Consider the following 14,084-nt stretch of genomic DNA (forward strand, 5'->3'; position numbering starts at 1 on the left):
ACTGGTGGAAATGACTGGCAGAATCCGAGACCAGGGAGAAGAGTCGGTGGAAGAAGATTGGAAGACATTCAAAGACTATTTGCAGAAACATTGTAAAATTAATGAATGTTAACATGATGTTGGATTGAAATTGAGTGGCCTTAGCAACAAGATCAATAAGAATATGTAAAAATGGATTGATAACGGATGAAAATATATAGTTATAATATGTTGAGATATAGAGTTAAGATAAATGAAAGAGGGTAAGGATTTGCTGAACTAAACATGTGAATGGGAATACAAAAAAGGGAGGTGTGAGGAGGTCAGGGAAATAAGCAAACGAAATTTAAGATATGAAAAAATTGATTTGTTTTTAATTTTTTCTATCCATTTTTTCTGTATTTTTTATCTTTTTTCTATGTATTTTTGTATTTTTTGTATTTTTCTCTTTTTTTTCCTTTTTATTCTGTAATTTTCTTCTTTTTGTAAAACTTCAATAAATATCTTTTTTTAAAAAAAAAAAAAGAAAGACCGGACAAATGCTAGAACATTAGCAGTGGCAAAGTTTTTATTGGTGGTTGCAAGAACAAATAATCCCTATATTCTGAACAAAATGCTTGTTTAACCTGGAGGTAGGCTGTATGAATTGTGTATTGCTTTGTAATGATTTGTTGGGTCTCTGGACCGTAATAAAGATTGATGATGATTTACCCTCACAAGCATGTATTTAAAAAGCTGGAAATGGGGAGTCATCACCATTTGCAGAGGAAGAAGTTAAGCACCCCACTTTGCTTCTCCACCCTAGATTGCCTGTTCCCGAAGAAACTTCTCATTCAAAATAGACGGGGGGGGCGGGTCTTTTAGGGCACAACACATTTGCCTTTGAAATGTGGTTTCGCTCTGAAAGGAAGTTTAAACAAGCAGAAGTTTGGCAAAATTTCTAGTCCATATGATTGCCAGGATAAGCTAGAGGATGAACCAGCAGTGCCTAATGAAATCTTTGGAGCCCGGGGAAAGGGAGTTTTCCAACTGGGGTGGGTTACCCTGGTGCAAAATTCAGACTCCCAATATTGCTTCACACCCAAAATAAGTCAGATGTGCTTTCACAGTTGGCGTCTCTCAGATGAAGTGAGCCACAGTGTCTTTTCTTTGTCTGCTCTATTCTGCCTTGCTCAGACCCCATCAGGACTCCTGTGTCCAGTTCTGGATGCCACAATATAAGAAGGACATTGACAATATGGGGCGTGTGCAATGGAAGGTGACGAAGATGGTCAAAGGTCTGGAAACCAAGCCTTATGAGGAGCGGTTGAGGGAGCTAGGTATGTTTAGCCCGGAAAGGAGAGGAGATGTGATAAGGTAAAGGTAAAGGTAAAAGGATCCCTGACCGTTAGGTCCAGTCGTGGCCGACTCTGGGGTTGTGGCGCTCATCTCGCTTTACTGGCCGAGGGAGCCGGCGTATAACTTCTGGGTCATGTGGCCAGCATGATTAAGCTGCTTCTGGCGAACCAGAGCAGCGCACGGAAACGCCGTTTACCTTCCCGCTGGAGCGGTACCTATTTATCTACTTGCACTTTGATGTGCTTTCGAACTGCTAGGTTGGCAGGAGCAGGGACCGAGCAACAGGAGCTCACCCCATCGTGGGGATTCGAACCGCCGACCTTCTGATCAGCAAGTCCTAGGTTCTGTGGTTTAACCCACAGCACCAGCCATCTTCAAATATCTCCTTGTTTTCTGCTGTTCTGGAGGGTAGAATTCGAACCCATGGCTTCAAGTTACAAGAAAGAAGATTCCAACTAAACATCAGGAGGAGCTTTTTGACAGCGAGAGCTGAAGGAGACAGTGGAACAGTCTCCTTCAGGAGGTTGTGGACTCTCCTTCCTTGGAGGTTTTCTACGCAGGGGTTGGATGGACATCTGTCATGGATGCTTTGGCTGAGATTCTTGCTTTAGCTGAGATTTCTGCTTAGTATACCTGAAGGAGCGTCTCCACCCCCATCGTTCTGCCCGGATCCTGAGGTCCAGTGTCGACGGCCTTCTGGCGGTTCCCTCACTGCGAGAAGCCAAGTTACAGGGAACCAGGCAGAGGGCCTTCTCGGTGTTGGCACCCGCCCTGTGGAACACCCCCCCACCAGATGTCAAAGAGAACAACTACCAGTCTTTTAGAAGACATCTGAAGGCAGCCCTGTTTAGGGAAACTTTTAATGTGTGACATTTTAATGTATTTTTAATCTTTGTTGGAAGTGGCCCAGAGTGCCTGGGGAGACCCAGCCAGATGGGCGGGGTACAAATAATAAATTATTATTACTATTATTATTATTATTATTATTATTATTATTATTATTATTATTGCAGGGGGTTGGACTAGATGACCGTTGCCGTCCCTCCCAGATCTACAATTCAACGATTCTATGAGTATCCTCCCCAAAAATAAAAATTCTGGAGCTTGCACTACCAGAATCCCTGTCCTGGGGCATTGGGGCTCCTCTTAGCCCCCCGATCTCTCACCCCCTGCCTCTCTCCCAAGGCCTGCCCTGCAGCAACAATGCCTCTTTATACCAACGGGATATATTTGCACAATTACGGCGTTTCCCCCACGAAGGAGCCTGGCTGGTGGGGAGGGGGAGAGGAAGGGAGAGGAGAGAGAAAGAAATAGCAGGAGATGAATGGAACCGACAGCCACGTTAACGTTCCAGCACGTTAATTACTGCTGACAGATAAAATTGCTTTTTTTATCATCATCAAGTGGTTTCGATGTGCCGGCCGGAGGTCATTGCTGTGGCAATTAAATGGTTGACACCACATGACGGGGACGTCTCTGCGGGGGGTGGGGGAGGCTGCAAACAGTGAAGAAGAGAGGTATGCATGGATCAATCCCTAGATTTCATTTTGCCAGATTTTCAGCACATGCACATCAAGAAAAACATGCTTGGCGCAGGTAGTAAAAGTAGCAGAAGCGGTGGAAGCGCAGTTTGAGAGACAGAGAGAGCAGCAGCGTAAGCTACAGGTTCTGGGAGCCCCTCGTTGGGGAAAGGAGCTCTCTGTGGGTCCCCTGCCCCCCACATCAGTGAACCAACCTCCCCACAGCACTTCTCACCATCTGCTGAGCAAGCAGGCCGCACTGACTCCAGTCCCTGCTTTTCTCCTAAGAACGCAGGCAGCTACAGGTACATATATTCATTCATTCAGACTTTATTGGCATAATGGGTACAGACCACTGGGTTCCATCTTGCTCTTTACTGCATGCATTGGCTGGCAGCAGCGTCTGTCTGGGGTTTGGGGCATGAACCTGGCTGGCAGCGTCACCTGGAGAATCCGTGTGACTGCAGCGAGCTCCCATTGCTCTGTCCCGGCTCCTGCCAACCTAGCAGTTCGAAAGCATACCAGTGCAAGTAGATAAATAGGTACCACTCCGGCGGGAAGGTAAACGGCATTTCCGTGCGCTCTGGTTTCCGTTGCGCCAGAAGCGGTTTAGTCCTGCTGGCCACATGACCCGGAAAGCTGTCTGTGGACAAACGCTGGCTCCCTCGGCCTGAAAGCAAGACGAGCGCTGCAACCCCAGAGTTGCCTTTGGCTGGACTTAACTTTTTACCTTTATCTTTTTGCGCAGGTGGTGCTGTGGGTTAAACCACAGAGCCTAGGACTTGCCGATCAGAAGGTTGGCGGTTCGAATCCCCGCGACAGGGTGAGCTCCCATTGCTCGGTCCCTGCTCCTGCCAACCTAGCAGTTCGAAAGCACGTCAAAGTGCAAGTAGATAAATAGGTGCCGCTCCGGCGGGAAGGTAAACGGCGTTTCCATGCGCTGCTCTGGTTCGCCAGAAGCGGCTTAGTCATGCTGGCCACATGACCCGGAAGCTGTACGCCGGCTCCCTCGGCCAATAAAGCAAGATGAGCGCCGCAACCCCAGAGTCGGCCACGACTGGACCTAATGGTCAGGGGTCCCTTTACCTTTGCCTTTTATCTACCAGGGATCAAACTGCGTGCAAGGTCCCTGAGCCATGGCCCATGCCAGCTGGGGCAGATGGAAGCTGCAGGCCAAAGCACCCAAGAGCCCCCAGGCCTGAGGATGGAGGGATTGTGCCAAAGACTTCACAGGAAAGAGGGGCATCAAGGAAGGGTTTGGAGGAGCTGAGAGGAGAGGTCTCCTGAAGCACCATTTTTCCATCCAGCAGGTGAGGAGCTGCAGGACCACGGACAGCTCCAAACAGGCAACTGGCTCAGCAGAGTCTGAGAGCACAGAAATCTCTCTCTCTCTCTCTCTCTCTCTCTCTCTCTCTCTCTCTCTCCTCCCTCCCTCTCCCCCCCAGGCTCTGGGCCCTGGCAAATCCTTAAAGGACAAACCACTGAGAAGCTTCATTTGTGTCACAAACTGGCAGGACAACAGGAAAGAGAAAGAGGATCTGGGTGAGGTGTGTTGCCAGGACTTGGGGCACAAGGGGGCAAGCTGGGGAAGGGAAGGAGAGGTAGATGTAGGAAGCTACTCACGGGGTGATGGAGAATGATGAGGGGATGGGGGCCAGTGCACAGGACCCAGAGCCAGAGCGGCCCCTGTCTCCATGAACACAAAGGGCTCTGAGGCATAGGGAGAAGCAGCGGATGGGGTGCTCTAAGAGGCTGAGGCAGGCAAGGACCCACAGGCCAGCTCACCAGCTGAGCAATGCAGCTTGCTAGCTCTGGGAGGAAGTCTTGATGGATTCCAGGCAGGTGTTTTGAGGAGGCAACAAGGATGCAGCAAGGGGAAAGGATACAGGAGCAGAAAGATGGGTGGGTCAAGCCCATGGTGGTCCTGGAATGTAGGAAGATAAGAAGCCTGCTGGATCAGACCCATGGCCCATCGAGTCCATCCTGTTCTCACAGCGGCCAACTAGATGCCTGTGGGATCTGAGCACAAGTTCCCTCTCCTGTGGTTTCCAGCAACTAGGATTCAGAATTATTGCTGCCTCCAAACATGGAAGCAGAGAGTCGCTGTTTGTGGCTCGTAGCCATCGATAGTCTTATTCTCCTCTGTGAATTTGTCCAATCCTCTTTTGAAGCCATCCAAGCTGGTGGCCGTTGCTACTTCTGATTTCTGATTGCTACAGGATCTGATTTCTTTCCGCAGGACCTGTAAGACAGAGTTGTTCCGCCTGGCCTTTGGCTTGGAATCAACTTCATCCCCTCTTTCCTCTTTCCTTTTTCCTTTCTCCTTCTGTGATGGAACTCCTATTTGGGGACTTTTTTCTGGCCCACGTAGGACCAGTCTGGATGATTGGCCTTGGTGAAGATTTGAAGTTTTCATCCCCAAAAAGTTTTTGATTTGAGTTTCTGCTGAAATGAGGCTGTATTTTAATGTCGTATTTTAATCTTGTTTTTAAGTTGTATTTTAATCAATTGTTTTTATACCTGGTGTTAGCCGTCCTGAGCCCGGTCTCGGCTGGGGAGGGTGGGGTATAAATAAAATATTATTATTATTATTATTATTATTATTATTATTATTATTATTATTACTTCTCTCGAGAGCAAGTTCCATGCTCTGACTGTGAACTGGTGTGAAGGCTTCCTTCTATCTCTCCCGAATCTTCCCAACATTCACACAAGTTCTGGGAGTTACGAGAGAGGGAGATAAACTTTTCCACATTTGCTGTTCTCCATTCTGTGCATCGTTCCACGGGATTTCTACCGCGTCACATGGGAGGGAAGGACAAAGGGGCTTGTTGCCGGATCCGAGAGCGGTCAGGAAGCCAGGAGAGGGCTTTTAAGGCCTGCATCCCATGGTCAGAGCAACGAGAAAAGACAAATCGTTCTGGCAACAACAGTGCTGGCGGAGGAAGGAAGGAGTCCAAAAGGGGGAGGACTAGCCTTGTTCCTATAAAAGCAGAGTCCAGCAACCAGCTTCCACTACACTGAGAGGAGCTATGGCACTCCCTCCGAGGTTGCACATGGAGGGCTGCCCCCCACAGCAGTGCTTTCTGTCAGCCAGCTGTTGGCACAACATCTGCATCCCCCTCACCCTCCCTATTCGTAGCCCCCTCCTCACACACACCAGCGGCCAAATCAGATTGCTTCCAAATAAACCTGAATTAGCCTCTCACACTTAAAAAAAACCAAGCCCTCAAGCTGGAGACAGTGGGCTGTGGAAAGGAAGCCGCCACACCTGGCCAAGGAGCCAAACGAGGTTAAGACCTCCGTTCTCCCTCTGCGCAGAATCCTCTAACTCAATTGATCCAGCTTGCTCGCCTTTTCGCTCCTGCCTCTTCGCACCTGCTCTGGCTGCGGGCAAAATTAGGTTCCCTTTGAATCAGCAACCCAGGAAAAGTGTGTTGCCAGGCCAGTGCACTACGCCCAGAAATAGAGATGTCTAGTGTGGTGTATGCCTGTTGTCTTTGTCCATGGAGTTTTCTTGGCAGGGATACTGGAGTGGCTTGCCGGTTCCTGCTCCAGGTGGATCACATTTGGTCTAAACTCTCCACTATGACCTGTCCATCTTGGGTGGCCCTGCACGGCATAGCTCATAGCTTCTCTGAGTTATTCAAGCCCCTTCACCATGGCAAGGCAGTGATCCATGAAGGAGAAAAAGCAGGAAAAAATAAAAAGCAGAGACATCACTTGGCGACAAAGGTCCGTATAGTTAAAGCCATGGTTTTCCCAGTAGTGATGTATGGAAGTGAGAGCTGGACCATAAAGAAGGCTGATCCCCGAAGAATTGATGCTTTTGAATTATGGTGCTGGAGGAGACTCTTGAGAGTCCCATGGACTGCAAGAAGATAAAACCGATCCATTCTTAAGGAAATCAGCCCTGAGTGCTCACTGGAAGGACAGAACCTGAAGCTGAGGCTCCAAGACTTTGGCCACCTCATGAGAAGAGAAGACTCCCTGGAAAAGACCCTGAGGTTGGGAAAGATGGAGGGCACAAGGAGAAGGGGACGACAGAGGGCGAGATGGTTGGACAGTGTTCTCGAAACTACCAGCATGAGTTTGACCAAATTGCGGGAGGCAGTGGAAGACAGGAGTGCCTGGCGTGCTCTGGTCTATGGGGTCACGAAGAGTCAGACACGACTAAACGACAACAACATAGTGTGTTGTATGGGGTCCAGCAGTCAAGAAGGTGGTTTCTGCACGTTCTGTAGAAGAGGGGCGTATGAGGCAGATGGGGATCGCCCACCTGGGAAGGGAGCCCATCTAGGGGACGGAAAACTCTGATCATAAACCTCCACTGCCTTGCGAGATATCTTTGAGAGAAGAAAAGGCTCGGGAGTGAACCCTACATAAATCTGGAATGGAGTCCAAAAGGGGTTTTTGGTGGCACCTTGAATACCTCCTTCCGGCAACACCTGCAGCCAAGAAGATGCCAAACGTCTTACACTGATTTCCTATGGACTACATTGGTGGGGCCAAGAGGGGTGTCATGTCATCTGGGCAGCCCAGGACCCCCATACACACTGCCCAGGCTTGTGTCCCAGGGGGGGTCACTTTGGTGCTGCAAACCCAGCGGTTTGACTTCACCCCCAGAGGCACACTCCATTGCCTCTTGAGATAGACGGATGCCAGCGAGAAGTGATGTACAAAAGTGAGAGGAAGATGTGTGTGTTGTTCTGAGCTCTGTTTCAAGCCAGGAGAAGGGAAGTACAGCATCAGCTTCCCATGAAGCAAGGCCCCCCCAGGTTCTCTACCAGGTAGGGCTTGGGAGAAAGCCCTCTCTGAAGCCCTGCAGAGATGCTGAAAGTCAGTGTGGGCAAGGTTGAACTAGATGGTCCAAGGACCTGACTCAGTGTAAAGCAGTTTCCCAGGGAGAAGCAGAGCAACATCATTATGATACAGGTTCTTGTGTTAATTACAGGAAGGCAGCCAGCAGTAGTAGGCTGTTGCCTTCATGCCCTGCTGGTGATCTCCTGCAGCAATTGGACTCCCCCTGTTGGAAAAAAGAGCTTGCGCCGCGCGGGTCTTAGAGCTGATCCAGCAAGACCAGGGGTCAGCGACCTTTTTCAGCCGTGGCCCGGTCCACCGTCCCTCAGACCGTGTGGTGGGCTGGACTATATTTTTTTGGGGGGGGAGGGGAATGAACGAATTCCTATGCCCCACAAATAACCCAGAGGTGCATTTTAAATAAAAGGACACATTCTACTCATGTAAAAATATGCTGATTCCCAGACCGTCCGCGGGCCGGATTGAGAAGGCAATTGGGCCGCATCTGGCCTCTGGGCCTTAGGTTGCCTACCCCTGCGCAAGACAATTTGTTGCCTTCAGAAATGAGTTAATTGCAGGCCACACTTCAACGATCTTCGGCTGAGCAGGAGATGAAGTTCTCAGCATGGGAGGTAACAGCTAGGGATGTGGAAATGGCCAAGATTCACTTATTAGTCCCGTGTCCAGAACAAAAATGCACCCGGCAAATAGGATCTGTAGTCGCTGTTGTTTTCAGTCCTCAAAAGATACGCAACTGACCGCTCTCCCCTCAACCTCATTTGCATTCTGCTTCCTTTGCACGGACATGAATTGGGGCGGGGGGGGGGGATAACGTAATGAAAACATCATTAAGCATGTAGTTAATTACGCGAAGTTCCACCACAGAGGACAGCAAGGCAAACAACATTCCCCCGCCCCAGAAGCAGGACAGCAACAAATGCAGAGTGGATCAGAAATCAGTGCTTTCCTTACACCCCTACCTATGGCTGATTTGAAACAGAGGCAGAGGGAAAGGGAGCGTCTCCTTCCAACTCTGGACAGCAGCCATGAAATTAAAAGACGCCTGCTTCTTGGGAGAAAAGCAGTGACAAACCTAGACAGCATCTTAAAAAGCAGAGACATCACCTTGCCAACAAAGGTCCGTATAGGTAAAGCTATGGTTTTCCCAGTAGTGATGTATGGAAGTGAGAGCTGGACCATAAAGAAGGCAGATCTGAATTATGGTGCTGGAGGAGACTCTTGAGAGTCCCATGGACTGCAAGAAGATCAAACCTCTCCATTCTGAAGGAAATCAGCCCTGAGTGCTCACTGGAAGGACAGATCCTAAAGCTGAGGCTCCAGTACTTTGGCCACCTCATGAGAAGAGAAGACTCCCTGGAAAAGACCCTGATGTTGGGAAAGATGGAGGGCACAAGGAGAAGGGGACGACAGAGGACGAGATGGTTGGACAGTGTTCTTGAAGCTACCAGCATGAGTTTGACCAAACTGCAGGTGGCAGTGGAAGACAGAAGTGCCTGGCGTGCTCTGGTCCATGGGGTCATGAAGAGTCGGACATGACTAAATGACTAAACAACAACAACAACATATCGTCAGAGACCGTTTTCCTTTTTACATCTCACCTGGAGTGGGGGGTGGGGAATACCTGTTCTGACGAGGCTCAAAAAAAACCCCAATGAACAGGTTGCAATGTTAGAATTTTGGAAAGATGAAAACGTAAATCAAGAGGGAAGTGTCATCCTGGCTCAATTTAAACCTTGGATTGACTCCCGTAGCCTCTTTTGGAAAAGAGCAAAGCTAAGTCCTCTCCTAACACACTAACACACACACACACACACACACACACACACACTGCCAGTCCCAAGTTTGTCCCAATCAGTGAGTCAAATGCAGAGCAGAGATTGCAGGCTGCTCTCAGGCTATGGTGCAGACAAGCCCTGGGTCAACAGCTGCCGAACTGCCTCCAGCCTTTCCCCTCCCAAGATAAATGGCAGGGTTTTAAAAGCTGGGTGGTCGTTTTAAGCAGGGTGGGGCAGGTAAAGAGAAGGGGGCTGGACAGGCAAGCTAGAATCTAACGGGGAGGTGGGCTAGGCTGGGGATCTCTGGAAAGAGAGGGACCCCTGGGAAGAGAAAGGATCAGGCCTTCTCGGTGGTGGCACCCGCCCTCCCATCAGATGTCTGGGAAATAAACAACTATCTGGCTTTTAGAAGACATCTGAAGGCATCCCTGTGTAGGGAAGTTTTTAATCTTTGATCTTTTATCGTGTTTTTAACATTCTGTTGGCAGCCACCCAGAGTGGCTGGGGAGACCCAGCCAGATGGGTGGTGTATAAATAAGAATTATTATCATCATCATCATCATCATCAACATCATCTTCCCTGCCAAGTTTCGATGGACAGTGTTTGGAAACATTGAGGGGGAAACTAGAATCTTTCTTTCTTTCTTTCTTTCTTTCTTTCTTTCTTTCTTTCTTTCTTTCTCTCCCTCTCTCTCTCTCTTTCTCTCTTTCTTGCTCTCACTCTCTCTTTCTTTCTCTCTCTCTCTCTCTCTCTCTCTCTCTCTCTCTCTCTCTCTCTCTGACAGCTCCTTGAGAAGGGGCAAGAACATGCCTCTATTGAGAGGGCTTTAAAATGAAGTGAAACTGCGTGACTAGCTGAGGTAGCAGAAGGTAGAAGGAAGGCCAAATCCTGACCGCTGCCAGCCACACCAAAGAGGCTAGCAGAGTACCCGATCTGCCCTATAAGGTAAAGGCTTGCAAATAGCCAGTAATTAAGGTAAACGAATTGCATTTAATTGATTACGTGCATCAGCAGGGAGTGCCCAACTGGATTTTCTCCCAGAGCATCTTAGTCCTTCAATAGCTTCCCTAGCAAAGTTTTCCAGTAGTGTGAAAAAACAAATAAATATTTCTTCCAGTGTGAATCTGTGGCTGTGCTGCTACCAGGTGAGGCTGTACCTAACACTAGCTGTACTGTGAGGAGACCCAGTCAAATGAATGAACGTGACTACGGTGCATTAATTTGAATAGGACTTCTCTGATCAAGTCTCTCTCTCTGTCTAGCCTACTTTGCAGGGATGTTAGGAAGATGAAATAAGCAAGCACCATTTACGTAACACAGGATTGGACTCTGATTTTAAAAGCTACAGATTAAACCACATCCAGATTTGGGGGGACCTGTTGGAAACGTGACGAGGCAAGTCTCCCGGATCCTTCATGTGCGTGGGCTTGTGGGGCACAGATGTAATGCAGGGTCTGTTCCCCTGCTCACACACTTCCCCTCAGCTGTCACGAGCCAGGCTGTGCAACAAGGGCAGCCATCGGCTGGGGATTGATAAATTGCTGTTTAAAATATTACCATATGCCACTTCTGATAATTAGCCCACAGCCCCAGGAGACAGCAGTAATGAGCGCTCTCAAGAAATAATTAGCCCGATCCGTCGGCTTCACCGATGCCTGCCCTCAAAATGTCAAGACTCGCAAGACGCATGGATAGCGTCATGGCATTGCTTAGCCACTGGGTGGCGCTGGACTTGATTGGGTCACTGTGAAAATCGGGAGCTTTCTATTCTTCCCAGGAAGAGATAATGAACGTTCCTGCTTAGCTTTGTGGGAGACTCTTTCTCTGAGCCGGAAACTGTGAGCTTCCAGATGTTCATAGACCTCAGCTTGCCTCACCCCTGACCATTGGTCATGCTAGCTGAGGCTGATGGGAGATGAAATCTGTAGGGTCCCAGGCTTCCCACCCCTGTCTCCAAGCCTTGTGCGACATGGTGTAAGAAGTCGAGTTTTAGACCCATAAACTCCTAACAAGGAAACCAAAATGGCACAGCTCCCTGCACCAGAAATGTTCCACTGTAACAACAGGTGGCATGAATATTCAGCCACTCATTACTGAGGGGAAGTGCGTGGAACAGGTCTCGGTGTTTTGATTTCTGGGAATGGAGTTGAGAGATGACCTAACCTGGGGAGAAAACAGTAAAGACCTGAAGAAGAGAGCACAGAAGAGATTATATTTTCCGAAAATCCCCCGGAAAAATAATCTCTCAAAGGACCTGTTGATGGCATTTTACCACTGTACTGTTGAGAGTGTATTAACTTACGGTCTGTGTGTGTGGTTTGGGAGCTGCACGGTCAGGGAAAAAACAATGCTGTCCAGGGTTGTAAAGACTGTGGACAGAATAATTGGGTGCACTCTTCCCACCTTGGATCAAATCTATGCTTCCAGGTGTCATAAGAAAGCTGCAGAGATAGCGCAGAATAGTACGCACCCCAGAAATGATCTCTTTCAGCTTCTGCCTTTTGGAAGAAGGTACAGGGTTATAAAGACTAGGACTAGCTGCCTGAGAAACAGTTTTTATCCAAATGCGATTTTGGTTTTAAACGCAGTGTAACGTAGTCTCTGTGGGAGTATACTGTATTTAATTACGGGGTATCAGAGTTTTTAGCGGGTTAACTGGGCTGGGATAGCAGGCTTGTTGGTTCTGAATGTCTGATATAGATTTTTTAAATTTTGTTGTTCTGTATGGGACAATGACAATAAAGATTATCGTATCGTATCGAATGGAGGGGGAAATTGGCTAGCTACTGCCTGGCCACAAAACTCCACAAAGAGGGAAGAACTGTGCAAGCGAGCTCACTTCCCTCCCTTCTCCCAAAAGTAAGACGAGCAAACTACCCATATTTTTTGCTCTATAAGACGCACCAGACCACAAGACGCACCTAGTTTTTGGAGGAGGAAAACAAGAAAAAAAATATTCTGAATCTCAGAAGCCAGAACAGCAAGAGGGATCGCTGTGCAGTGAAAGCAGCAATCCCTCTTGCTGTTCTGGCTTCTGGGATAGCTGTGCAGCCTGCATTCGCTCCATAAGACGCACACACATTTCCCCTTACTTTTTAGGAGGAAAAAAGTGAGTCTTATAGAGCAAAAAATACGGTATTTTTAAAATTGGATGCCTCAAGGATTTTCTGCAAAATACGTTTGACAAAAAAAAAAAAGTATTGAATGCCAGGATATCAATGCATAAAAAGTGAAAAGAAAACAAATAAATGCACTAATGGAATATCAATGCAATATGGTGGCTCAGGAAGGGGGCAGAGCTTGCCCAGAGATTGAAGGAGGAGAATCTTTCAGGTGAAGCAAGGGAGATCAGACAGAATCTGGACTTCACTGGCTCTTCACAATAAATTAATAATAATAATAATAATAATAATAATAATAATAAATTTATTTATTCCCCGCCCTCCCCAGCCAAGACCAGGCTCAGGGCGGCTAACACCAGGCATAAAAACGATTGATTAAAATACAACTTAAAAACAAGATTAACATTAAAATGCAGCCTCATTTCAGCAGAAACTCAAATCAAAAACTTTTTTGGGGATGAAAACGTCAAATCTTCACCAAGGCCGACTATCCAGACTGGTCCTACATGGGCCAGAAAAAAGCCAGGGAAGTCCCCAAATAGGAGTTCCATCACAGAAGGAGAAAGGAAAGAGGAAAGAGGGGAAGGGGATCAAGTTGATTCCAAGCCAAAGGCCAGGCGGAACAACTCTGTCTTACAGGCCCTGCGGAAAAAAATCAGATCCTGCAGATAATTGCCAAATAGAGTCAGACCAGTAAGAGACAGGCAGGTCACGTGAGCCATACTCACCTGTAGAATGTGGCCCCCTAAGTGCTGTTCAAAGAGCTCTGTTAGCAAGGTGTTCACATTCCTCCGGCCAGCAGCTGTCAAAGAGAGAGAGAGAAAGAACCCGCTATCAGAGAGGTCACGCCTTGGACACCCCACCACTCAGTATTTGGCTCCCTGATCTCCACACTTGCCAGGGAGAAGCTGCTGGTGCCATGGCATTGAGACTCATGGTGTGACCAGGAGGGCATGGATTCGAGAGGCTGAGAACTTGCAAAGTTCCTCCCCGTGGAACGCCCTCCCACCAGATGTCAAAGAGAACAACAACTACCAGACCTTTAGAAGACATCTGAAGGCAGCCCTGTTTAGGGAAGCTTTTAATGTTTGATGTAGTACAGTATTTTAATATTTTTTTGGAAGCCGCCCAGAGTGGCTGGGGAAGCCCAGCCAGATGGGTGGGGTATAAATAAATTATTATTATTATCATCATCATCATCATCATCATCATCATCATCGAGAGAATGTGGAATTTGCCAGCCCTGGAAGATCCTTCTTGGACCCCAACAATAACCGCAACACGTATTGCAAGTTTGGCTCCAGCACGGAGCTTACCCACCCCACCCTCCTAAAGCTGGAATTGCAGAACTGAAGATCTCTCTTATCAGAAAGAGATTTGTCCTAAGAGAGTTTACTCCAGGGGTCAGCAACCTTTTGCAGCCGTGGGCCGGTCCACCATCCCTCAGACCATGTGGTGGGCCGGACTATATTTTGAAAAAAAATATGAACGAATTCCTATGCCCCACAAATCACCCAGAGATGCCTTT

At 48.1% G+C, this 14,084-nt stretch overlaps 1 protein-coding gene across 2 annotated transcripts in view; it reads right to left on the reverse strand.

Annotated features, from left to right (window-relative positions):
* NPAS1 (neuronal PAS domain protein 1) overlaps nucleotides 1-14,084 on the reverse strand; it is a 97,028-nt gene that overhangs the window by 40,675 nt on the left and 42,269 nt on the right. For both annotated transcript variants that reach the window (XM_083626980.1, XM_083626981.1), the window contains exon 4: nucleotides 13,285-13,358. In XM_083626980.1, coding sequence (XP_083483106.1) covers nucleotides 13,285-13,358 — 74 coding nt within the window. The remainder of the gene's footprint in view (nucleotides 1-13,284; nucleotides 13,359-14,084) is intronic.

Source organism: Podarcis filfolensis (assembly GCF_964270895.1).
Source record: "Podarcis filfolensis genome assembly, chromosome: 8".
In the NCBI taxonomy this organism is placed as follows: domain Eukaryota; kingdom Metazoa; phylum Chordata; class Lepidosauria; order Squamata; family Lacertidae; genus Podarcis; species Podarcis filfolensis.